The sequence below is a fragment of the Fragaria vesca genome, linkage group LG4, assembly GCF_000184155.1.
Source record: "Fragaria vesca subsp. vesca linkage group LG4, FraVesHawaii_1.0, whole genome shotgun sequence".
Classification (NCBI taxonomy): Eukaryota; Viridiplantae; Streptophyta; class Magnoliopsida; order Rosales; family Rosaceae; genus Fragaria; species Fragaria vesca.
Window position 1 is genome coordinate 3,572,609 of NC_020494.1, and position 24,944 is coordinate 3,597,552.

At 34.5% G+C, this 24,944-nt stretch overlaps 3 protein-coding genes across 3 annotated transcripts in view; all 3 read left to right on the top strand.

Moving 5' to 3' along the window:
• Positions 1-13,453, top strand: LOC101312622 (digestive organ expansion factor homolog). Its single transcript, XM_004296422.1, has 25 exons — positions 1-168; positions 505-606; positions 856-991; positions 1,505-1,620; positions 2,180-2,381; positions 3,529-3,673; positions 4,422-4,545; positions 4,676-4,776; positions 4,879-5,010; positions 5,589-5,669; positions 5,954-6,156; positions 7,459-7,531; positions 7,831-7,890; positions 7,986-8,024; positions 8,276-8,364; positions 8,625-8,689; positions 9,303-9,349; positions 10,105-10,164; positions 11,187-11,258; positions 11,896-11,925; positions 12,017-12,111; positions 12,241-12,346; positions 12,464-12,526; positions 12,733-12,804; positions 13,149-13,453. Exons 1-25 carry the CDS (start codon positions 141-143, stop codon positions 13,221-13,223), a joined length of 2,316 nt encoding a protein of 771 aa, XP_004296470.1. The 5' UTR covers positions 1-140; the 3' UTR covers positions 13,224-13,453.
• The window catches only part of LOC101312917 (uncharacterized methyltransferase WBSCR22-like), a 26,827-nt gene continuing 15,208 nt past the window's right edge, over positions 13,326-24,944 (top strand). The window contains exon 1 of the mRNA XM_004296423.1: positions 13,326-13,554. Coding sequence (XP_004296471.1) covers positions 13,535-13,554 — 20 coding nt within the window. The 5' untranslated portion in view covers positions 13,326-13,534. The remainder of the gene's footprint in view (positions 13,555-24,944) is intronic.
• On the top strand, positions 21,675-22,961 carry LOC101313202 (60S acidic ribosomal protein P3-like). The gene is made up of 2 exons (XM_004296424.1): positions 21,675-21,912; positions 22,373-22,961. The coding sequence occupies exons 1-2, from the start codon at positions 21,715-21,717 to the stop codon at positions 22,535-22,537; spliced, it is 363 nt and encodes a 120-aa protein (XP_004296472.1). The 5' UTR covers positions 21,675-21,714; the 3' UTR covers positions 22,538-22,961.

The following is a 24,944-nucleotide window of genomic DNA, read 5'->3' on the forward strand; positions in this document are numbered from 1 at the left end:
AAACCCCAGGCAGAAGAGGGAAAGCAGACTAGTCTTTAAACCCAGGAAACTCCAACAAAACCCAGAAACTCAGAGGTGGAATTTGAACTTGGCGACGTCAATTTCAGCCCATAAAGTTCTTCGCTTTCAAGATTCTGAGCATGGGGAAGCAATCAGGCCAGAACCCAGGTAGAGTTTCTGAAGGAATTCAGGGGTTTAGATTGATGTCATATAGATTTTGTGTAAGGGGCTTTGTAGTATTGAGGAAAATTGAGCTGCTTTGGTTTGGAGTTGAATGAATTGCTTGATTTTTAGTATAAAGTTTGCTGCTTTTTGCCTAATGGGTACTCATTTGCAGTGCCCCATGATTTAGGGTTCAACCCAATTCAGGGTTTTAGTTCTTCTCTATGCCCCTTATGATTTTGGCAGTGCTATAGTTTAGCTTGGTATATATGTTTTATCATGTAAGGTTCCATCTTTCACTATCTTCATTCTAATTTTGCTATTGTTTTATTTGCTTGGTAGGATGGAGAAAACGCAAAATGCCCAACAAGTTCCATAAAGTTGGGAAAAGTCGTCGGGTTGAAGAAGAACTTGCGCCGGCTAGCGTCTCACCGACCTCATCAGGCATGTTATATTTACAGTATTGAAACATAAATGTGATCTTTTGTTAGTAACTGGGGAGTGCAGTTCGTTCCATGATTTTAGTAATCGAGGGGATCCACTGTATTCTCTGAGTTTGCTTAAAATCTAGTCACGATTGCTTTAGGAAGTTTTGATCCAGTAATGCTTCTTTTGTTGAAACTGGGGATAATCAGAAAACTGGCCCTGGTCTTTGCATCAAAATCCAACATCTGTGTAATTTTTCATATACAGGAGAACTGCAAGAGGAAGAAGCCAATGGTGTGGCCTCCGAAGAAGAAATAGTTTATAAAGAGACATCAATGTATGACAAACTGTTGATGGCGCTAGGGTCATCCAGTAAAGCTGTTGCGGCTGCTTATAAGCAGAGGTAATCTAAATGTTCTGCTTAAAAGAAAGTTGTTTGGGATGTCTGGTCTATTGGGAAGTCTTAGTTTCTAGCTGTGCTCTGCGGCTGGGATATAAATTGTCATGTGTGACGCTCAATGAGTGAGGTAGTCCTTTATGAGACGTACTTTGGGTTTCTCATGTGTGATGCTGCTAATTCTTCCATCTGTTATCGAATTGTTTACAAGGTAAAATGGACAAGGACAAAAAAGCTATGTTGGCCTTTGAAATTCATTATGTGGTTTTGAATGCTTATGTGGTGCAGTTTATCAGCATTTTAGTTTCTTTTAGAACTTGGGACCTAAGAAGAATGTAAATTTCAGTCAATTTGGATTCAGTAATGAGCTACACTTTGTTGAGTTGATGAAAACATCATTTGATGGACTTTGTACTGGGAAGTTATAGATAATCACCTTATTTGTTAGGGTTATTTTATAGAATAGATGATTGAAGGGGTTTATAACTAATAGGTATTGCCTGCTCCTTTTGCATATAGAAAAAAACAAGAAGAAGGTAAAAGTGACTCGGACTCTGAGGAGGAGGTGGTTGATGATGAAGATGAGGAAGCTGAATCTTCTAGTGGCTTGGAAGACATAGATGATGGTGAAGAAGGTAGAACATATCTGATTTTCATTCAAATGTTGCTGAACTTTTTGTTTACAAAATTCATTTCGTTGTCTCGTAATTTCCTTATGGTATTTTCATGTGCATAGATTAAAGGAATTTATTACTAAAATGTCTGGTTTTCATAAAAGAGGTAACTTACACTGTAAATAATTCTAAGTTGAACGTGTTTAGTTTTGAGTTTTAATCTTATGACTGAAACAGACAACGTTAAGCTAATAGTTTAGACTGGAGTTGTGGGACTTGAGCATTGGTCATTATTTTTTGTTTCTTCAAGTGAAACACCTTTTATTGAAACTTGAGAAAACTTGTTGATATCTTTTGGGTTTGAGACTGGAGAACTCGAATCTCATTATCTCTCATTTTCATTTCACTTTCCACCATTGAGTTTATCCTATTCTATTGTCAGGTAAATTCATGCTTCACTAATATGAGTGCAAGTCCCTTAGATCATCTTCCTAGCATCATTTGATAGACCTTTTCTCTATTTGTTGCTTATTATTTCTAGTGCTAAACCGCATTTTATTCTTCTACTGTATTTTCATAGGAGGTGACAATGAATTTCCAATGAAAGGAAAACTTAAAGATCTTGCAACTGAAGATGCAAAAACTGAGGATGATGAGGACACCTCCACGTCGGATGACCAGGTGACCTCTGACTCGGATGACAAGGAGAGCTCTGACTCTGATATAGAACAGAACCTGGAAATCCATTCTCAATCCACTATTGATGCACCAATATGCTTGAGGTGCAATTACTTGAAATGTCTTGTCCATTTAGATTTTTCAAGTTTGTCATGCACTAATATAATGCCTGTGAAGCTCGATCTAAATTGCTAGTATCTTAAAACTTAGATAGAGGAAAAGTGCCAAAATTCTATACTATTCTAGGAACACAAAATAATTAAATTATGCTGGGTACAGAGGTACCGTTAGGTTAGAATATGCCCAAACTGACAAAAGGGTAGGGAGAATCTCTTTAGAGCACAGGCCAAGCTTGATATATGATAACCCACAAACCCAGTAACCCCGTTTCTCTATTCTTTTCTTTTTTCTCGGGTGAAAACCATGACCTGATTAGACGAGTATGCCAATAAATAGGATTGAATGACCAAAAAACACCTCTAGTTGACATCATGTAGTTGAATGTATGGTGGCTTATGCTCATTTATGTTGAGGGTTTATTTCATGATGTTCATACTTGCTCAGGAAAAGAATAATACAGCTTTTCGGTGGTTATGTTAGACATTTGAATGAACATGTAATGGGTTAATGTAAATTTTTTTAAATTTTTTTCTCAGAAATTCTGTCTACAAAAGAACTTTAGGAGCTCATAAGATACCTCTCAATTTGACCAAGGACGTGTTTCCTGGGGGGAATGGAAACAGGAGCATTTATTTTGGAATATTTAAATATAGAATATTAACTGTAAATGCCGTAAGAAAAAGGTGTTCTGCTAGTTGGTGGATGGAATAACATATTCATTGTCAAGAATCTATATATAGAGAGCTGGCTTAGATGATCTAAACCAAGCCTTAATAAAACAAGCAAAGTTGCACTCACGCCAACAAGATAAGGAAAAGAGGAAAAACTAAAGAGATGCCCAGTAAGTACAAGGCCAATAAAAAAGAGACCTAAAACTTTGCAAACTGCTTTGACATTGACGTCCAGAGGAAACCATGCTTTTTCTTTTCTGACTCACAAATAAATTAATTCTTTTTCCATAACTAAGAATTATAGGAACAAAACTATGATGCTATTAGATTATGGATTTTTATGCTTATAGACTGAACTTTTGTTTCTTATGCTTTTCATGTCGGTATTTACTTTTATTTTTGAACAAAACATCCCAGATTGTATGCATTTCATGCCCCTATTACATTTTCCATCTTGCAGTTCCTTTGGTATACAGTTGGAGCATAAGTTAACAGAAGCAGAGGTTGAAAATTTGTCAAAAAAGAAATGGAGATATAAATGGGATGCGCCTGCTGCTGGAATGTCAAAGGGCAAATGGGCAGGAACGGGAGAGTGTTGTATAAAAGTATGTCTACTGTAACCACTAGATTTCTTAATGTCTTTTGTAGGGCTTGGGATACAAAATGAAGTTATCCCTCGCTTATTCCCATAAACCTCCCAACCTAGCAGATGGGGGAATAGATCCCAGCTTTTCCAACTTTGCAGCTAGCAGCTGGCAGCTGTTACAGATATTGGACAAGGATTCCACACGTGTGTGCGTGTGGTGGGGGGTAAAGATATTAGAAAACAGACATTGATCAGTCCCATAACACCTAACTAAATGACACTAGCATACGATGGAAACCTTCAATCTTTTTGTTAAATGAGTTATGACTCAGGTACCATATAGGCAAATACAAATGAGTGAGCATCTTCTGAAAATCTGATGACAATTATATCATAGATGGAAATATTGATTATCGGTAAGATATGTTCAGAATTTTTAAGTGAGAGGGATCAATATTCCCTTCTCTCATAAAAAGATTCTCCGGATTTTCTTATTGGGTTTTAAATTTAGAATTTTAGTCTTTTAAACAGCAATGTTTTAAGGGTCCCTGCTCTTTTGCAGTTTTCTACATCGTCCTTTATTTCATTTGCTGAATCATATCTTTAAACTATTTATATATTCATTATCAGGATGTTAATCCTGATTCTAGTTACGATCTAAAGCAAAAGTTGTATAAGCACTGGGTGGATGTATTTAACACATCTGCATCGTCCTTTATTTCATTTGCTGAATCATATCTTTAAACTATTTATATATTCATTATCAGGATGTTAATCCTGATTCTAGTTACGATCTAAAGCAAAAGTTGTATAAGCACTGGTTAGATGTATTTAACACATCTGGAGGCAAGGATTTTCATTCATCCAGACAAAGATTGTTCTTCTCCCTCTGTGAGTATTTCCATTTCTGTAAATGCCTAGTCACTTTGGCAGTTATATAATCACAGTTCTAAAGGACATATTTTTCCAAGTTGACTTAGTTTGGATCTGTTGTTTGGTTATGGGACTCTACCATCCCCAGTCAACAATTATCGGGATATACTGCATTGCAACAAGAAACCCTTTTATGACAGAGGATCAGAAGAAGACTCAAGTGTCATGGATGCCTATATTATGCATTGCGTACGTTCTTGTCCCTATTCCTTGAAAGAAATCAATTTCTTCTGTTTAATCTTTTTATATTTTTCTCCTCTTATAATGGTTGATGAATGTAATATCATGCAGCTAAACCATGTCTTCAGAACTAGAGATCTTGTAATGAAGAATGATGCAAAATTGACCAAATACCAGGAAAATGCTAAGAATGAAATTCTTACTGATGATAGTCTCCGTGATCATGGTTTTACTCGTCCTAAGGTATACACATGCTTTTTGTCATGTGCTTGTTATAAATTGGAGTCACCTTTTTATTTCTTTGTTTTATTTTTTAAATGGGTCTCCAAACTTTAATGTAGTATGAATTCCATTCTCTGGATATGTTTCATATGTTAGGCACATGCTAGTTCTTATTGCAGATGTCATAATTAACTAATAGTTAATTATAGTACAATGAGTATAATTGGTAACTAATAGCACATGCTAGTTCTTATTATATGTTAGGCACATGCTTGCTGTTCATGTCCTTAAGCTTTCTCATGAATCTAAAGCCATAAATAAAAAGCAACTTCTGCTATAGAGAGAGGGAGGGAGGGAGGGTAACATCAACTATATTTATATTACTTATATCCCATTGGTTGTGGGTCAGCTCTATCATGTAATCTTTTTCACTTATTTGTGATCATATTAAAAAAATCGTGCTTGGAATTATATTTGCTTTTTGTTGTGACAGTAATCATGCATATCTATGATGTATAGAAAGAACACATATGTACAGTCTGTGGTATGTAGTTAACATGCCCAAGTGATGAGGATTTATTGTATTTCTGTTCCACCAGGTGTTGATCCTACTACCAATGGCAAGCATTGCACTTCGTGTTGTTAAGAGGATAATACAACTTACCCCTCCTACTAACAAGGTATTTTATTGCTTTTGTATTTAATGGTTAGAAACTTTCTTAAAAGTTGTCTATTGACAGTGGCATGCAAATTTGTCAGGCCCACTAAATTAGAATGAGCCTTAACTTTGTGGTTCACTTTTGTCATTACAAAAAATATCTAAATTCTTGAGCTTGTTAAGTTTGACATCCTTGCATTCCCTCAAACAGTATCATTTTGTCTGTCAGAGTCGATTGAAGAAAATAATGAAGAGAGAAACAAAGTTACTTTTTTTTCTTATAATATCATATGTTGGTGTTTTCAGGTTAGTGTAGACCATATGGACCGATTTTCTAGAGAGTTCGGAAGTGAAGAGGTTCTGGACAATGAGGACGCAAGGGATCTACCACCAGGTGACCAGAACTCTGTAAATGTAAAACCTCATAAGTCTACAAAACCTGGTGACTTCCAAGTACTTTTTGGTGGGAATAGCAAGGATGATTTCATGGTTGGCATCAAGTTCACAAGGTAAATTTCTGACTTATATTCATGCCAACCTATTTCCATTAGATAAACTGTTGCAATTGTTGTTGCTTTACCCAATACCGATATACCTCTCCTGAGTTATTAGTGCGCCAGTAGCAGCAAGGAAGGCATAATTGAAGTTGAATGATTTTTATGGGCTTGCGCTTGGAGTAGGCAAGATATATGTAATTGCCTGATTGTTAATGTTATGCTATGTCATAGAAGGAATACTCTAGGATTCTTAAAAGCTCTGTGTTCCTGTTTAGACTGTTTATAGACTACAGCCTTTCTTGCATTCTGTTAGATTGCAAGATGCAGTAGTCTAAATTTATTGGGTCTTTAGGGCAAGTTATGTGCTTTCTAGTCCTCTTGCTGCTGTTGTTTCATGGGTTTTATTTCTTAGATGTCCGCCTTGGTAGACTTCTGATCCACTTTCTTTATAAATTCTTGTTTCGTGTTTCTTTATTTTTTTTCTTATTAATCCAAGGAAATCCACAAATGTTTAAGCATGAAATCCTACAACTCCATATGGAAAATTAAGGTTTTGGATTTTTGGACTCTGTGTTATATCATTCCAGTAGTCTTTAAGTGGAACACCAGTTTTTTTTACTTTAAATTACTATCCAAGAGTTATGAGTTTTCGTCACATGAGGGTGTGCATATTGGAAAAATACAAATTCATATTTATATCATTATATTCTAACACACCATGTTTTAAAATGTAGGTATCAAAAAATTTTGCTTTTAGGTAACAAGGTTGTTGGATTATTAATCCCATCATAAACTTTATGCAGTCTATCATGACAGCTGTATATATCTGATCTATACACTTTGCCTATTTTGCAACCCAGGTTCTAGTTCCAGCAAGTTTTTCCCTTCAATGGCATATAAAGACATCTTTAAATTCCAAACTTCTTCCATCATCCCATAATTCTGGGTTTAGATTTTCCCTAACCCTAGCATGGCATAGGCTAACGTAGGCATGTTGAACTGGACCTGATGGAGATTGTACATTCATATGCAATCTACGTAACTTCTTTTTTTTTTTGGGGGTGTGAGGTGATTTAGTAAACTTAGAAAGCTCAATAGCTCATCATTTGGTACTGGTGAAATGGGTTCATCTCTATAATATAAACATTGTAAATGAGTCCCTTCAGCCATTGGGAGTTTAGTCTTGTTTTCTAACCTCTGAAAGAAAAAAATATTGATCTTTTGTCTCCCTTTTTCCTATACTGTGTTATGCTCTTTTGCAGTTGGCCTTCTTGACTACATATTTAGGCTCATTTGTCATACTTGTTTTTGTAGGAGGAGCATAAGGTTGTACAGTGATTTTTATTCCTCGGATATGATAGTTGCTTCTGCTGTTGGTTTGTTGAAAGTAAGTACTAGCTTTCTCTATCTTTTGGAATTCCTCATCCATTGAATTTCTTCAAATTACCAATTCTTTTTTCTTTATTTTTTGTTCCTGTCTAGTACTCATATAATATATAATTGTGTAAATAAGTAATTACTATATGTAATGTAACTGGCTTTCCCTGTCAAGTGCGAGAAAAAAAAGCACTTACAGAAGCCAGTTTAGAAAAAAATAGTCTATTGTCCATATAATGGCATTATTATTGTCCAACTCTTTTTTTTTTATGACTTAATGAGTAGATTTGATTTCTTCTTTTTTTCCAGAAAATTGAGGAGGCTAAAATAAATAAGGAAAAGGATGTCGACTATCTTTCTTCTATAGAGGTAACTTCTCATTGTGCTTTACCATTTTTTTTCTTCCCTTAAATGGTCTCCAGATCTATTCCAGTTGATGGTGATATATTTCTGTGATCTGGCAGGTTCTGATCATTGATCATGCAGATGTTATAACAATGCAGGTAAATAGTGTATAGTCTGATCAATTATCTACTCAATGAGGTATGCAGATTATATATACAAGGCTAAAACTATGTTTAAGGGAATCTACAGCAATTACAATTAAGCAGTTACAGTCCTATGATTAGGCTATTAGCAAAACTAGTGAATGTACAACTTTAGTTGACTTTGGAGAATTATGGTGGTTTAGCATACTTGAATTATATATACTTGTCAAAGTTTATATCTTTTCATCTTTGATGATAAATATCAGAATTGGGACTTTTTGAAGTCAGTTGTTGAGCAGTTGAACCGTCAACCATCTAAGCAGCATGGAACTGATATCATGCGTATAAGGCCATGGTATGTTTTCTTGCCAATCTTTTCCAACTGATATGGACATTGTTTTCGGGTATGTGGTAGGTGTAGAAATTTGTCCTCCTTGTTGTCTCCTCCCTTGAAGTGCTTCATATACAGCCTATACTTTTGTGAAGATTCAGATAGTGCAATACTTAACAAAAATATTTTTTCCAGGATTGGAAAGTTAGTTGGGAAAGTACTGTGTACACTGATTTAAATGCCATGTCTTTTCATCATTTTATTAACAATGTTTTCACAATCAGGTATCTGGATGGACATGCATCTTTTTATAGACAAACAATACTTTTGAGTTATTATTCAAACCCAGGTAATATTCCTTCTTTCAATAGAAAATGTAGGCGTCACTAGTTTTAGTTTTGATTTTTATACTTAAAGATAGAGGAACATATATAGGAGAAATGAGGGGGAAGGAAAAAATAAGTATCTCAATAAAAGGCAATTTTTCCAATTTAATAAATCTTTTTATTTATGATTTGTTAGTACTTCGATCAATAGCATATGCTTTTCTGTTATGATCTATATGTACCTGTCATATTTTTTTCCTCTCTCCCATCTTCCCTCTCTTCCTGTAAATTTGCTTTATCTAAAAGTGAAAGACTAAAAACTTAACATAAAATCGTTATCAACCCTGCTGTAGTTGATAAGTAACTTATGTTTACATCTCTTTTACTTTTCCGTGGAGTCGTGTATTCTTCTGATAAGATTTGAACTTGTACAAAATGTAATGGTGGTACCGAAACAAAAATTTAACATAGCCAAATACCCAGTAATGAAAGACTTGGAGTTGACATCATAATTGATGTTGAGCTCCAATCTCAAGAAAAGGGGCAGCTTAACAATTCAAATTCAAACTGAATCCTGTGACTCCCTAGTATGAAGTCTTCATCTTTCCTTTATTCATGATGTGTTTTTTATTGCAGATATAAACAATTTGTTTAACAAGCACTGCACAAACTACCGTGGGAAGGTGTGTTTAGAAACAAGCTTTGAGAGCACAATTTTTTGATAGAAAGTTTCTTCATATTTGTATTAAATGTATGCTGTATCATTTTTGTGTCCAACAATGTTTCCACAATTCATTTCATTGCTTCTTCAGTATCATTCTTTTAATAACTTCTAAAGGTTTCTATTATTTGTCATCTTTCAAATTAGATTCCAAAATTTTTGCCATCTCTTCATGATCAAAAGTTGTTCTAGATCAGTTGCAGATCTTGTAAGAATAATGGTAATTGAGATGCTTGTCATAGGAATCATTGGAAGTTAAAATTATGTATAATATTCAAATCACAAAAGATTAGATTCTTCATAGAAAAGAATATATTAATAGCTGTGACAGTTTGTCTCTTGAAAACTTGTCAGACGTCATGGTCATTGTATTAAAGGACAGTTTTTTAAATTGTTAATATGCAATGGTTTGTCATTGTATTAATGGACAGAAGAAATACATACCATGCAGTGTGCCTTTTTGTATGTCAACAGTTCACAGTTTTGCATCCTTATGCATCAGTTAATAATCTCTTTGTGTGTATAGGGATGTATGTTTTTGTGAGAATCTATTTCGTGTGGAAAATATAAAGCCAGACTTAATAATCTATAAGATGTTTGGCTTCTTGAGCCATTAATTGGTTTAGGGTTGCATGCTCATGCTTCTGCAATCTGCATGGTGTCGTGATACTGCAAGTTAAAAAGTACATTTAAAAAATACTTATATGTTATGTACAGGTAAAGTTGGTGAATGAATATAAGGGAGTCCTTCCTAAAGTTGTACTTCAAGTACGCCAGGTATGCAGTGAGAATTTCGCTTTTCCTTCTGTTTGGTGGCAGTGTTATGACATCTGTTTTAATGAATCTATTATTTCATATTTTCTTGCCACATATAAAGTGTGAAACTTCGTTGTTGGTCAATATTTGGGTGAAGATTGATCTTGCTTGGGTCCTAAGATATCTTGCGCATCCTCCCACATGTCTTGTCAATGTGTTTGTATTGTTTCGAATTCTCTTAGTTTTCATGTTTGTGACTTAGAATTGGAACGTTTTAGATTGCAGTTGACAGTCATGAACACTTTCTGTTATTTTATGCTTTTACTCAACAAATAATAATTAGATAACATATTTCTGAATTGTCTTACAAGTATGATTATGATATTTGCGTTTTGAATTTTGATGATATAATCAGTTTCGCTAATATAGTGAGGGATGTAATTATGTTGCATAGTCTATGCTTTCTGATTGAACGGTCCTGAGTTTCAATTACTAAAATAGTACCAATTGAGTCAGATCTGTCTTGTACAATTTCAACAGCATTAGTTAACTAAATTGAATGTATGTCACTGTACGCTTTTTCCTTTTACAACCTGTTAACTTGTCCCATTAGTAGATCTAAAACTAGCTTCATCTTTCGATTATGAGTGGTTAAATGATTTAAAATGAAAACATCAAGTTAAATGTATGTCATTCTCATTTATAAACTAAAGTTGTTTTCTATTTTATATTCCTTAAATGGATAGTATTTTATTTACTTATATGTTTTTGAGTTTGTTGGGAACCTGTTGGGGACTTGGACTAAGGGTCACAGATAGTTGACTTTAGGACACAGTAATACCTGGTGGAGGTGGAATTTGATGGCCAAAGTACATTATGTGTTGTGCTAGATGGCCATACAGAAAAAGAAATGTATATAACAATATTCAGTTGCTTTTTGAACTCTAGGGTATTAGGATTTTATTCTTTTTATTCTGTTTCAGTTCTCATTTTTGAATCTAGACTTCATCAAATTAATGCATTATGTTACTCTCCCTTTACAGATTTTTCAGCGGTTTGAGGGAGATGAAATAGTGAATATTGACGATGCTCGTTTTGAACATTTTTCTACTAAGGTTTGTTATGCTATCCTGGAAATGTTTCTCAATGTCATGAGACTTTGTGAACTATAATTCATTTTTATTAATTTGAATTCTGAAGTATAACTTGATTCTAAAGTTCCATATAATATCCAAAAAAAAAATAATTGAATTAATTGCTAGTCTTGATGATACGTTCAAACTGCAGGTAGTTAGACATTTGGTTCCTTCTAGTGCTAGATTTTTATAAATCATGTGTCAAATGACTTGTTAAAAGGTTCACCTTTATAATTTGATTTCAAGTTCTTCGGGTAATGTGGAAATTGTTGAAAGAAGGTGAAACAGAATGGAAGATGATTTATTCTAAAAAAAAAAAAAGAAGAAGAAAAAAAAAAAGAACGGAAGTATACAAGGGAAACACCTGAAGCAATTTAGACCCTAAAAAGATCAACTTTATCTGTGACTGTTTGCTCTTTTCCATAACTAGTCTAAAAATCTTGGACTTGAAGAATTGTGGAATGATTAAAGATAAAGAATTGTGGAATGATTAATCAAAAAGTACCTTAATGTATTGGAACTAAGATTCTGTAAGCATTCATTTTCTGTTTTGTGCATACAAGTTGATTCTTTTTGGTTCTTGCCTTATATTGGGATACTTGATGATCTATTTCAGGTCTTCCCAAAGATAAAAAACTCTGTGGAGGTAATATTTTAAGCCCAGGATCAACTGTTATTACTTTTATGTTGTCATTCCTTTGCTTTTCTTGGTAAGTAATATCTACTTTTCAACTCAGGGTGGGATTATGATATTTATCAGCTCATACTTCGAATATGTTCGAGTTCGGAATTTTTTGAAGAAGCAGAATGCTTCCTTCTGTCTGCTTCATGAGTGAGAATCGATTCTCTTTACTGCTAGATGATCATTCTATGTTTTCTCTGAAACACTAAATTTTATTGTGATCAGTTTCTTGTGGTTGCAAGTATATACTAATGCAAGAAGGATTTCTTTTCTCATTAGATACGCGGATCAGAAAGATATTTCCCGTGCACGGGTTTGGTTCTTTGAAGGAAAGAGAAAGATCATGCTCTACACAGAGAGAGCACATTTTTACCACAGATATAAGGTACATTAAGAGTACTTTTTTTTTTCTGGTCAAAATGCTAATATATACATGTATCCCAATAAGAGTGATGGACTGATGTTAAACTATGATCATTTTTTTTTGTGTGGTCGTTGATAGATCCGTGGAATCCAGAATTTAATCATCTATTCGTTACCAGAGAGGAAGGAATTTTACCCTGAGGTCAGCATGATAAATTTTGCCCTTTTATATAAGCAGCTCAATTAAATATGCACCAAATCAAGAAAAACATGACTAAATAAATTACTGTTGATCGCGAGGGTTTAAATAAATTGTTGTTGGTCGCGATGATTCTACGTCATGTATGTTTGTGATTTTTCATATTTCAGTCGAGTTTTGAATAAACGTCCTTTGTTATTAAATTGCAGGTTGTTAACATGGTTGATGGATCCCATGACATGGCATGCACTGTGCTCTTTTCTCCTTTTGATCTCCTCCGGGTAAGATTTGTTAACCACTTTTTCAAATGCAAGATCCTTCTTTGATTGCTGGTTGAACTTCTTAGGATATGTGAATATTTAAAAGCTTAATGATCGATCCATTAAATCAAATCTAGTGTGGTTCATTTGAATAGTGCTAATTTTATTGAGATGTGCAGCTGGTTCTCGAATAAAATTATATATTAGAGCATTTGTTATTATTCTTCCAGCAACTGATGTACAACTGATGAACAAACTGATATAAAAATATATGTTAGGTTTCAGTTGGTACTCGACCTCTCTTGCTAACCTCCTTCTCTGATGTGGTCGATACTAATTATAATTTTGATTTTGCTGCCTTTTAGCTTGAGAGAATTGTGGGAATAGCTCCAGCCAAGAGAATGATCACATCGAAAATGAATTTATTTTCTTTCGCTTGAAGATCCAATGAACTTGCAACATCCTTCAAATGCAGAATGAAACAAGTCTTAAAACCCAATGGCAACTGTTGTGACATCTGCAACTGAAACCTGTTTTGCCTGCCAAAATTCCTGCATAATCTTAATGACAAAGAAGGGAGGTCAGAGGTCTTCATATACGGATATAAAACTTATTATTGATGTTCAAAGAAACAATCCATTTGTATTACATATTTAAATTCTTGACTCAGTATTTAAATGGCAAGGGTATACTTGCTAGGTAAAAATCAGCAGTGAATACATCTCATGTAGTTTTTATCTATTCTATTATCATGAGTTCGGGTCTCATTCAGCAAGGGTTTTAAATTTGTTATTGTCAGGTTGTGCATAATCAGGTTCTTATTAATCATTCGGTATTGAAAATGATCCTACACACAACATGCCTATCATTCAGATCATAACTACAATTTCATAAGAATAAGGGTTTTGGGAGAAAAAGAACAAGGTTCATCATCATAGGATGAAATCGAATATTAGTATTCACCTAGTCAAATAAACGAGTCAAATTACTCTCAGTTTACTAGGTACAAGACCAAAGTTGGCTTGTTAAAAGTAAGTAAATCACATTCTCCTTATCTTAATTTATGGGTAGAGGATTCATATTCCCCAGTTATGCATCTCATTTTGTTCTCCCCTTCCGCAATCGATCTCCTAGATTACACTAAGATGAATTAATTTTGTTCAAGGAAGCAAGATTGTTCTTGCTTGGTTATGCTTCTTGCAGCTGATTGCATGCAAAATAATTTTGGAAAGGTAGCCAAAAAAAAAAAAATAGTCCTGAAAAAACTAATGCAGGAATATGATACAACGGTTAAGTTGCTCTCTGATTTTGAAATTCTGAAAAAGGTTTTTTTTTTTTTTTTTTTAACCAGATTAGTTTATCACCACATCACTATCATACCCGGTGACAGAGCCAGGATTTGGAGCTTACCGGGACACAAATTAAAAGTGACAGAAGAATTGAAGCCCAAATTAAAAGTATGAAAACGTATAGAATCTCCAAATGAAATTTGGGGACGGGTCCATGACATACAAGATTATAATTAAAATTATAATCAGAATATCATGCATTAGATATAATAAAAACTAACGGTTTAGATTAGTCATAAGGCTATTGCTATTAGCAGATCTTTTTTTGCTATTAACACACCCTATCTATTTTTCTATCCACACATTTTTATTTTATTTACAAACTTGTCACTTGAATTTGATTGATGATTGATTTTCACCATATAAGGGGTGTGTTAATAGCAAAAATGGGTGTGTTAATAGTACCACCTTAGTCATAAAACTAAATCTTTTTTCTTTTCTTGTCTTTTTCTTTAATTCAATTTATGAAATTTATCTAAATAAAAATACATGATTACAATTCTCCATTTGGAATATAATTAAAAGGAAATAATTCGTTTCCTATTGAAACTCATTTACTAGAGATGAAAGAAAACAAATTAAATCTCATAGACATGCTTATTTCAGCTTCTTTGTTTTTTTTTTTTTTATTTTATCAAAGCTTCTGGTTGTTCATAGCACAAGATGATCTAAGTACTTCCATACATAATCTGATCATAAGTTTTCCAACATGTTATGGCAGACATATATCTGGATTAATTTTTTTTTCTTTGAAGAAAAAGAGGCAGATGATGATCATACTTTCTAGTAAATGAGTTTCAAATCAAATGGAAACCATTACCTTCCTGTTAATTGTATTCCAAAATGAGAGTAGGTAATCATCAATTTTCATTTATGTTTTTAATAAATAGATTTCTGTTGTAAATATTATAATATATGTGGATGTCCTTGTAAATACTCATTAGTTATGTCCTTAATATGTAAATCATACTCCTATATAAAGAAGCCTAATGAGAATGAAAGTGACACTTCTTCCTCCTCCTACATTTTGTTCTTCTCTTTTCTCTCTATCTTATTCTTAGTTTATAACACGTTATCAGCACGTTTTCGCTCATTCGTTCCATAAAATCCATGACGATCTATGAGATATTGGTGCAACTTTTGTTGCTTATTATTCATACTCACGATCTATGAGTTCACTTCTATTTTGATTATATCTTGTCTACATATATACTTTGTTTATATTACTCAACTCTATGTTTACAATTGCTTATATTAGTGAGCCTGAAGTTTCGCTAATAATTCTCAAATATAAACTTTTTGAGATTATGAACCTGAAGTTCAAATACTACAGTAGACTTGCAATTCTAATTGTTTGTATAAACCTGAAGTTTTGTGCATGTACATATGATCCATTGTTCACAAAATTCGAACCTAAAGTTTCAATATTGATATTACTTTCATATGAACATGAAGTTCTAAACAACATAATTAGGTCCATGATGATCGATGTGGTCTTGAAAAAGAGTCTGAAAGACATGTATCTAACGGTGAAATATCCGTTTGAGTTTTGCCAAACATCGGTTGATCAGTTACCAAGAGTATGATATGAATGGGCGCTTTTGCGCCTTCTAATATGAATCATGATATGGCTATAGTTATGGCTTAACCATTTTCGGCCCATTGACGCATGCCCTATAATTTAATGGCAATTTACAAAGCCCTCTTTGAACGGTAATAAGACCAAAATTAATCATATTAATCAGTCTCTTGGAAAATCTGAGCCATGAGTGGATGTCACTTCACCCAAGTTGATAATGTTTTTGTGGCTAAATTGAAATGTTAAAGACATGATCAATGGGGGTGTTCTTAACACCGATTAATATTAAGCCTATCATAATGGTATTTTGGACACTGAGTTATTGTGATTGATATGAGTGCCTTAAATTAAGGTTATTATACGAGTGTATATGGTTAATTTGCTTCCCAATAAGTGCACATAAATATTTTTCAGGTCATTAATCTAGTAATCAAATGTCTTTGTTCACAATTATGTGCACCATTTACAAGCATTTATATATACTAAATTTCAGCTGTTAATAACATGGAAATTCATCGGTTTCTTTATGCGGTTTTGCCTATTAACAGCCCAAAACATCATCATTCTTAGGTTTTGAATTATATGTATATTAATTACATTTTATTGGTTTCATTACCTAGCCTAGATGGATGTTTCCATAATAAGTAGTAGTTTTGGAATTTTATGACCATTGATAACCTCTATTTATTGTTTTATCAATTCAGGTCTAGTAATTGGTTTTTTACAGCCTCTTTGTTGTGGTATTAGTCTTTCATGAAACTTATTGTTTCCATAATATCAGATTTATTAAAGGGACTAAGGTATGTATTTTCCCATTTCGTTATTTGCATGAATTTAATCTATTCATTTCACGACATTCTTCGTTTTATGAATTCCGAGAGAATTACAGTGAACTCCATAATTGAGACCTGAAGCCTCTTTATCTCACTATAGAGGGCCTGAAGTTCCTCACGAGTAATATGATAAGTGGGGAGATGTAGGGTATCATAGTAATACCATGGACATAAATGAAGGACATAAGAGGTGTTCTCCCGTGACTATGTTTCTCGGTCCTTTGTAGGCTGAGACTTCCTCGCTTTATACTTGAGTGGAAAGATTAGAGGTTCTGATAGAAAAATGGCACATATATTGTTGTCTTTCCTCTACCGGTTGCATCTTTTGTGATGTTGTCCAGAGTATCTGACCACTGGCAAGATGTTTTTGCTAGAAATCTGACTACCGGTAGTTTTTTCCCAATCACTCATCTTATTGAAAGATGGTCCTTATGTATATTTATGAGAATTGGAGGAAACACGTAGCTATTTAAGCTCTGCATGTACCCATTGCAAATACACTCATTGTGCATGTCATGAGAATATGACTAATTCGGCCCACATATATTGAAGAAACAATATCATGGTATGAGATTATGAAATTCAAGTATGTTTTATTTTTCTTAACCTTATTCGGTTTTGTAATTAAAATTGATCAAAACCTGGAGTTTCATGATCAAACTATATGAGGGCCTGAAGTTCTTTGAAAATGATATTGTCAAATTATTGAAATGAAGTTTCTCAAAACTTATGTAATCAACAAGGACCAGAAGCTCCTTAGAGCTATACAATATGGTTTTCTTGTGATCCACAATTATATGAGAGCATGAAGCTCTAATTTATTTTGATACAATGTTATTGTGAAATTAGAGGAGAGAAACAAGATTATCATATTCATGAAGGTAACTAGACCAGAAGTTCTTGTACTTCTTTACCAATGGAACTATAAGTTTCCATTCTCACATTTTACTTATCCTTGTTCCTTATCATTTTAGAGTTTGTTAATTATTTTCCTCGTCTAAATTTTATTGTTACTCATACGGGCCAACAACTTTATAGCACGAACATATGAATTTCAAATGTCATGTTTTTGAACCAGAAGTTCAAATTACTGAATTATAAGAATTCCAGATAACGTGTAAATTAAAAGCTCAAGCCCGAAGCTGAGTATGTAAATTAAATTAGTGAACTTAAAGTTTCAATTCAGTTCAGTTATCTGGAACCTGAAGTTTCCGGCACCAAATTTATTTGAACTAGAAGTTCAACATATGAAATTTGAGTACTTGAAGTTCTAACATTATAAATTTGAACTTGAAGATTCGATTACACATATGATTGATGGCTCCGGAAGAGCACATAATATCCCCTCTTTACAAGAAGTGGTTTTAATATGGTTCCAGAATTTGTATTGAGATCCCACATCGCCCGAAGGAGGGGAGGAGATGTGTTGCAAACATACCTCCCCATAGTGAGACTAATTTTGGGTTGGCAACTTAAGCACAAAATTGTAAAGCGAGCGAGATCCAAAATGGACAGTATCTCGCTATGTCGCCTATTACGTGTGTTAAATTCTACAAAATAGTGAGACACATAATGTCATGAACCAGAAGTTCATTGAACCAAATTAATTATTTTGGCATGACTAGTTACATCATATTTTACCTACAGTGTTGTTTGAAATTAGTAACAACGTACTTTTGATGCCTGCTAGCTAACGCTACTAATAGAAAATTGTTTATTTGCTACATTTTTTTTTTGTTGGTGTGTCACTTTAATGAGACACTTCTCTTGTTATGAAAGGGAGAAAGATTGTTCCTGAAAAACAATATGAATTGTTGTGGAATATTTACCTATTGTCTCATTTTGAGCTTAAGGAATATCACAGCTAGTAACTTAATAAAAAATATTAATGACAAAATTATATGTTAGCGGAAGAAGATTTACTTGGGTAAAATCCCTAAGACCAACCATATTAACAAAAATAACCTTGCCCCCATTTGATTTGTGAGAAGAATGAGAATCTAAGTGACATGGTTCTCCTAACGAGAATGTCATTAAAAATGTCCGAGTTCCTAATATGGCGGCTACAATATTACACATACAAAGGTTAAAAGTACACCATCAGAGGATGATATCTTGGGGATACAATTATACATCAATATGGTTGATACTCATGAATTTAATATTTTTTGACCTTAAACTTGGTTTGGGTTTGCCACCAGTAAATGGACATCTACACTCGAAAGGAAGTGATATACATTTAAACGCATTTTTATGCATGGTCAAAATAAGACAGTGTTCCCGCCGTTAGGGGGAGAGAAAAGACTACTGTCATTTGAATAACGGCGTGAATTTGGAGTGGAATGTATCCACCAGGTCTAAAGTTTTAAGCTCCTGAAAATGGAAGATTATACATGTCCTATAATGTTTTATGATATTATGAATATAGATCCACATTCGCTAGATATAATTCATTTATGAGAGATGTTTGTCGTAGAAGTGACAATATTTGCCCCAGAAGTGGCATGGGTACCCAATATTAATAAGCTCATAATAGCTAATGCATGCATATAAGAATGTGTGAGATCTATGAATGATGATCATCGATGAAAATTTACATATGATAGCTACCAAAGACCGTTAAGGACTGTATGATCCAATACCATGTTTCATTATGAATGTCGACAATGCGTATTATTGGCCAAATTGGATAGAGGCAATTCCAATTAACTGAATATATGAAACGTGATGAGATAATTAGACCTTTAACCCTGCATGATTTAAAAGGGTATTAATCACAGTGAAAATAAATCACTATATATGACACAATGTCTACAAGACACATGGGGATTACAAATATCTTTCCTTATACGTGACAATTTTATGTAAGTACAGTGTTATATATAGTTATTGACAAGAGACTTACGGCAGTTGTCATCGTATATTATAAAGATCTTAAAAGACTTTGCTAAAAGCAAAACCCCAAAAGTACAGCGTCATCATAAGCGTATCGCATATCAAATCTTTAAATGATCCAAGTACATGAATGATTCAAACGTAAATCGATTCATGAATACTTGAGAGAGTCTGAATATGAGATTGCTTATCGCTTAAGGAAAATGACGTAATGTGCCTTATACATGCAAACACAACTCCCATTAGTGAGACGTGCATGTCTTGGGTTGGAACCTAAGAAGCCCAAGAAGAAAGCCATGAGGGGGAGGCCCAAAGGCTATCATATCTAGTTATGTTGGGCTATTAAACTAAAGTTAACTCATGCAATCGATAGTCTAAAGCTAGCTCATATATATTCATTCTGTTATAGTTAACGTGATCAAAATTGCCTCAATGAGTATTATGATTGGACTACAAAACCGAATTCAGATTATGTTGCTACATATTCTAACTTTCGCGAAGTTATGAATTGCTTAAAGCTCTTGAAGAGCATATATGAGATGTATCAATCAATAAACGAAGATATTGATATGACTGGCTAGCTAGATATGCCATGCTAATCTTCCAATGGTTTTGAACCATACATAGTAATGTGTTAATTAGCTTGTACTGCTTAGTTATTACATAATGTATGAATTTGAACATGTGAGGTTGTTTCTAACATTATAACATGAGGTAAGACCTATTAAATTGTATAGCTCTTGCAGGTATGAAAATCTTATGATGAGCCCCTGTATGCAAAACGAACAATATCTCACTTCAGTGATAGACAAATCAAACTGCTATTTACTGTACATGAAACTTGCAACAATCAGGGGGAGAACTCATCAGGGGGAGCATCCAGAAGTATGATATCTAGGACATATGCGCGTTGCACTCTTTTTCTCCTTCGACCAGAGTTGTTTTTTCCCACAGGGTTTTTATTACCTGGCAAGGTTTTTAACGAGACAACACTAAGCACGTCCAACATTAGATTATTAATGGACATCCAAGGGAGAGTGTTGTAAATATTATAATATATGTGGATGTCCTTGTAAATACTCATTAGTTATGTCCTTAATATGTAAATCATACTCTTATATAAAGGAGCCTAATGAGAATGAAAGTGACACTTCTTCCTCCTCCTACATTTTGTTCTTCTCTTTTCTCTCTATCTCATTCTTAGTTTATAACAATTTCATTAATTGATTTAAGAAAAAGAAAAGAAATTATTTTTAGTTTTTATGACTAATCTCAACCGTTAGTTGTTATTAGATCTAATGGTTGATATTCTGGTTATAATTTTAATTATAATCTTGTATGCCACGGATCCGCCCCATGAAATTTATATCTATTATCTATTGATATGATAGTAATCCTCAACTAGATTTGATATATTAAAATCGTTTCGGAACAATCGTTTTATCTATATTATCGAATGTCTTTCTCAATAAATGATTTCTTTTTTTTTTGAAATCAATAAATCATTTCTTCTAAAAACAATACCAAAAATATAGACTAACTAAATTAACAGTACATAATTCAAACAAAAAAAGTTGACTTAGGAGGTTGTGTATTAGGAGGTTGAATCACCATTATTATTACTAATAACACAGCTTTCACACATTAATTTTGCCTCACAGACAATACTCAACTTCATAGTGCCATTAGGAGGTTGTATCCGATCCATTTGATCCAACAAACAACTCGTCACTTCGGTAGGCCAAACAAGGCACATATTGTCGATGGATCAACCAAGGTAAACAAAGTGTGCATATGGAGATCAAGCTGAGCTCATCTAACCAACAAGAGACAGGAATTCATTACTGACGTACCGTCATATATGTAGTTAAATATAAAAAATGATAATATAAAAAATAAAATGTAAATATGTAAACAAATTGGAGACCTTAGTCGAAGCTCGAGCCCAGGCTCGAACATCTCAAATTTTTTTCTTTTTTTTTAATAAAAGGCTAGTTCAAACCTTAATTAATGAAATTGTGAAATACAAGGAAAGAAAAGACATTAGCCTTGACCTCTTATTACAAAGATTTGATATATTATCATGAATCTTTACAAAATAATCTGATTTCCTGATTCAATAGAAACTTACCGGAAGAGATTGAGGGCAAATCCGTATTTTACGACAATCAAAGCTAGGGTTTTTGCCCCGTATCCCTATATAAAAAGGCAAACACACGAAGCCGTGGTACCCAAATTCTCCCAGACTGAAAACGCAGACCAACCCAAATTCGCCATGGGAGTTTTCACCTTCGTCGTCAAGAACTCAGGAGGAGAATGGAAAGCGAAGCAGCACGAGGGCGAACTCGAGGCCTGTGCTCCTTCCTCCTACGAGCTCCAGAGGAAGCTCGTCCAGGCCGCTCTCTCTTCTGACAGCTCCGGCGGCGTTCAGAGCTCATACTCTCCCGTCACTCCTTCCTCTGCTGTCTTCCAGGTCCGATCCTAATCTGATCTCTTTGTTTGCTCTATGGCTTTGATTTCTCTCATCTGTCTTGTATTGGATCTGGTTCTGGTTCTGAATGCGCTGGCCATAAAATTAAATTGATGATATATAATGCTTGATTCCTATTGAAATAAGCTAGAAAATAGTTCACGATTCTGTTTTTTTTTTTTAACGATTAAAGTCGTCGAATAAACGGTTTAGGTTCGGTGCCTAAATTTTTTTAGTTTAGGAAAGCTAGTAAAGTTTCGGAACTGTCACCTAAATTTAAGATGTATTCGGATGTCTGTTCCAGTTATATACTGCGGTGTTATATGTTTGTTAGTGCTGACCTGTTGGCTAAGCATTTGAACCGATTAGTTAACAGATGATTGGAGGGGAAAGCTAGTGTTTTTTGTGCATTTGTGATCGGTTGGAATAGTGTAGGGATTTTAACTATGTTTCTTTACTGCAGGTGATCATTGGTGGTGGTGGCGGTGGTGGTGCCTTCATTGGTGGAGGTGCTGCCACAGCTCCAGCAGGTGGTGCAGCAGCTACTGCAGAGGCTCCCCCAGCTGAGGAGAAGAAGGAAGAGAAGGAGGAGAGTGATGATGACATGGGATTCTCTCTCTTTGATTAAGTCTCTAGTCGTAGTAACTTGGTTGCTTTCAAGTCAGTACAATATGTCCCAGTTTTTCTAGTCTCACCTTTCAATTTGCACCTATCGTTGGATCATTGTGAATTGCTTGGATGAGAGTACAAGACATGATGAGTTTTGTTTGAGATCCTTAACTATTTTTAAATGACAGTGTTTAGAGTGTTGTTGCCTTGTTTCTGAATTTCTCAACTTTTAATGTTGTTTTATTTCTACCTTCAACTACTATCCCTTCTACTTTATCTTGTGCGGAACAAAGCACCATATCTTGGTTCCCGCTAATAAAGATTTTGTGCTATTAGCCTAGAATCAAAAACGGTGTACCAGACTTGCAGTTCCTTTTCCTTTTGTGTAGGGAAAAGTATATTCTGCCCTAAGTCAGTAAGTTGAATGCCTGTCGGTTAGGTTATAGTGATGGGAATAACCCTCTTGTTATAACTTTATAACCTTGAGTATCCAATAATGGGAAAAGTTACTTCAGACCATGTTGCTTAAATAGTTGGTCTTTTGACTCTCTTTTTGCAGCAAGTCTGTAGTTGATAAGCTCTGTGAAAGTCTCAGCAGTATATAGCTGACTGGAAAATATCATAGACTGCGCAGAACAACTAAACTCCCACTGTTTCAGTCAGTCAGATCATCTCCGATGCCAATGGTAAGGAAACACAATGAATGGAGTTGCCTACTATGCCTAAGAATTGCAGAGTTGATATATTGATAAAAAAAACTTTGGAGTTGTGACAAACCTACCTGAACAAAACAGTTTCCTGGAATCAAAATAGTGTTGGTACGACATGCCAATGGGGACTCTACTGCATGCTTTGATCAAATTCTAAACTATGTTGTCGATGAGGGCTAGAACAAATGGACGTATAATGCTACTTGCCCTCAGTTGTGTCTATGATTTCAAGACTACTGATCATCCTTTTTTGTGGGTTGACAAGTGTTCTTTGATCTTATTAGTTTGACAAAATCTTATCCGACTCCTTTGCTCGAAATTTTGGTGAATATCCCTTGGTCTAGGCTATGCCATGTATTTTGAAGTCATATCAAGAAGAGCGCGCTGTGTTTGATGAAATGTCTATTTGATGTTGTTTGTTGTCTGTTTAAAAACCGCATCAATCCTGAATCAACTGCCAAAGAGCTTCACGCTGTCAATCCATCTTGCATTATCAACCACTGGAATTGTAGATGCTTTAGACCTTTAAGGCCAGTAGACCTCAGTGCCAGTAGAGTTGAGATCTTTGCAGAAGCTGTTAATAATAGAGTGAATAAGATGATGTAAAGAACCATGATTGGTCTCAAACTTTCAACAATGATTTACCAGAATCAGATACTGCTTGTCCCTTTTCAAGAACAGAATAATCAAATGATTTCATCTTTTAAACCAAAAACAGTGAGTTAAGTAAATTGATAATGTTTACTTGGTTGCAGAATAGATAGTGTCATATACATGTGGTTGCAGAACTTGATCAGTTACATTTCAATATTTCTGTCCACTTCATGGGCTAGTAAGTTTCTCCAATTTGATTTGCTGTAGTCTTGCCACGTTGAGCACAATGTGTTCAATGGATGTCCATGTCATGTTCTTTGCCTCAAATATGGAAGTGGCGCGGCGCCACAACATATTGCAACATTAAGTTCATACTTGATAATTTCCATGGTCCTTGATTCCTTAATCCTTATTATGCCATGGAGAAAATACTCTGCAGTTCTTTCTTGAATGTCAAAAGACCCTTACTGCTACTACTTGTTCTTCTATTTCTAGTGTTGAATTGTTGAGCTGGATTAAACCTGGTATTGGCTATTATGAACCGAATGTCGGTGGTTCAAGGTCCAGAGAGGGCATTCTTGGCTCTGGTCCATCTGGTGTAGTAATTAGAAATAGCAATGGTCAATGGCAATTTGTTTTTGTGCTTAATAGTTGGTCATGGTGAGGTCTTGCAGGCAGAAGTGCATGGGGTTTAATTTACTGGCATTCGCATTGCTATTGAACTAATTAAGTGAAAGTAAGCTTGAGGTCGAATCGGATTCAGATATCCTAATTAACCTTCTAGATAGGGCTGGCTCAGAGTTACATCCTCTTGGTGTAGCTCTTGTTTTGCAGCAAACTCATGGATTCCTTCTATAGCTAACTGTTTAGTCACTCACACTGAATATGGTTACAGATGACTGGCAATCGCGAGGAGAAGCATTGATCAGTATTAGGGGTTGCAGGCTTCCTAATAAATCAAGCCTCGTTGTCCAGATTGCTTGATGATCTTGATGGCCTTGTAAGGCCTAGAGCTGTTGCCACAGCCATTTCGTAGTTTGTTTTCATTTTGTTTCCTTTCTAGGCCTCTTCCTCAGTAGTTGCTCCCCACAGTCTTCTTCTTTTCTTTTTTTTTNTTTTTTT

What these genes read in the sequence shown, in the direction of transcription:
- LOC101312622 (XM_004296422.1), top strand. Translation starts at nt 141, where the DNA reads ATGGGGAAGCAATCAGGCCAGAACCCAG. An exon ending in GCGGCTGCTTATAAGCAGAG is followed by an intron (nt 992 to 1,504) that starts GTAATCTAAATG and finishes TTTTGCATATAG; the next exon opens with AAAAAAACAAGAAGAAGGTA. An exon ending in AGATAAAAAACTCTGTGGAG is followed by an intron (nt 11,926 to 12,016) that starts GTAATATTTTAA and finishes TTTTCAACTCAG; the next exon opens with GGTGGGATTATGATATTTAT.
- LOC101313202 (XM_004296424.1), top strand. Translation starts at nt 21,715, where the DNA reads ATGGGAGTTTTCACCTTCGTCGTCAAGAACTCAGGAGGAGAATGGAAA. An exon ending in CTTCCTCTGCTGTCTTCCAG is followed by an intron (nt 21,913 to 22,372) that starts GTCCGATCCTAA and finishes TCTTTACTGCAG; the next exon opens with GTGATCATTGGTGGTGGTGG.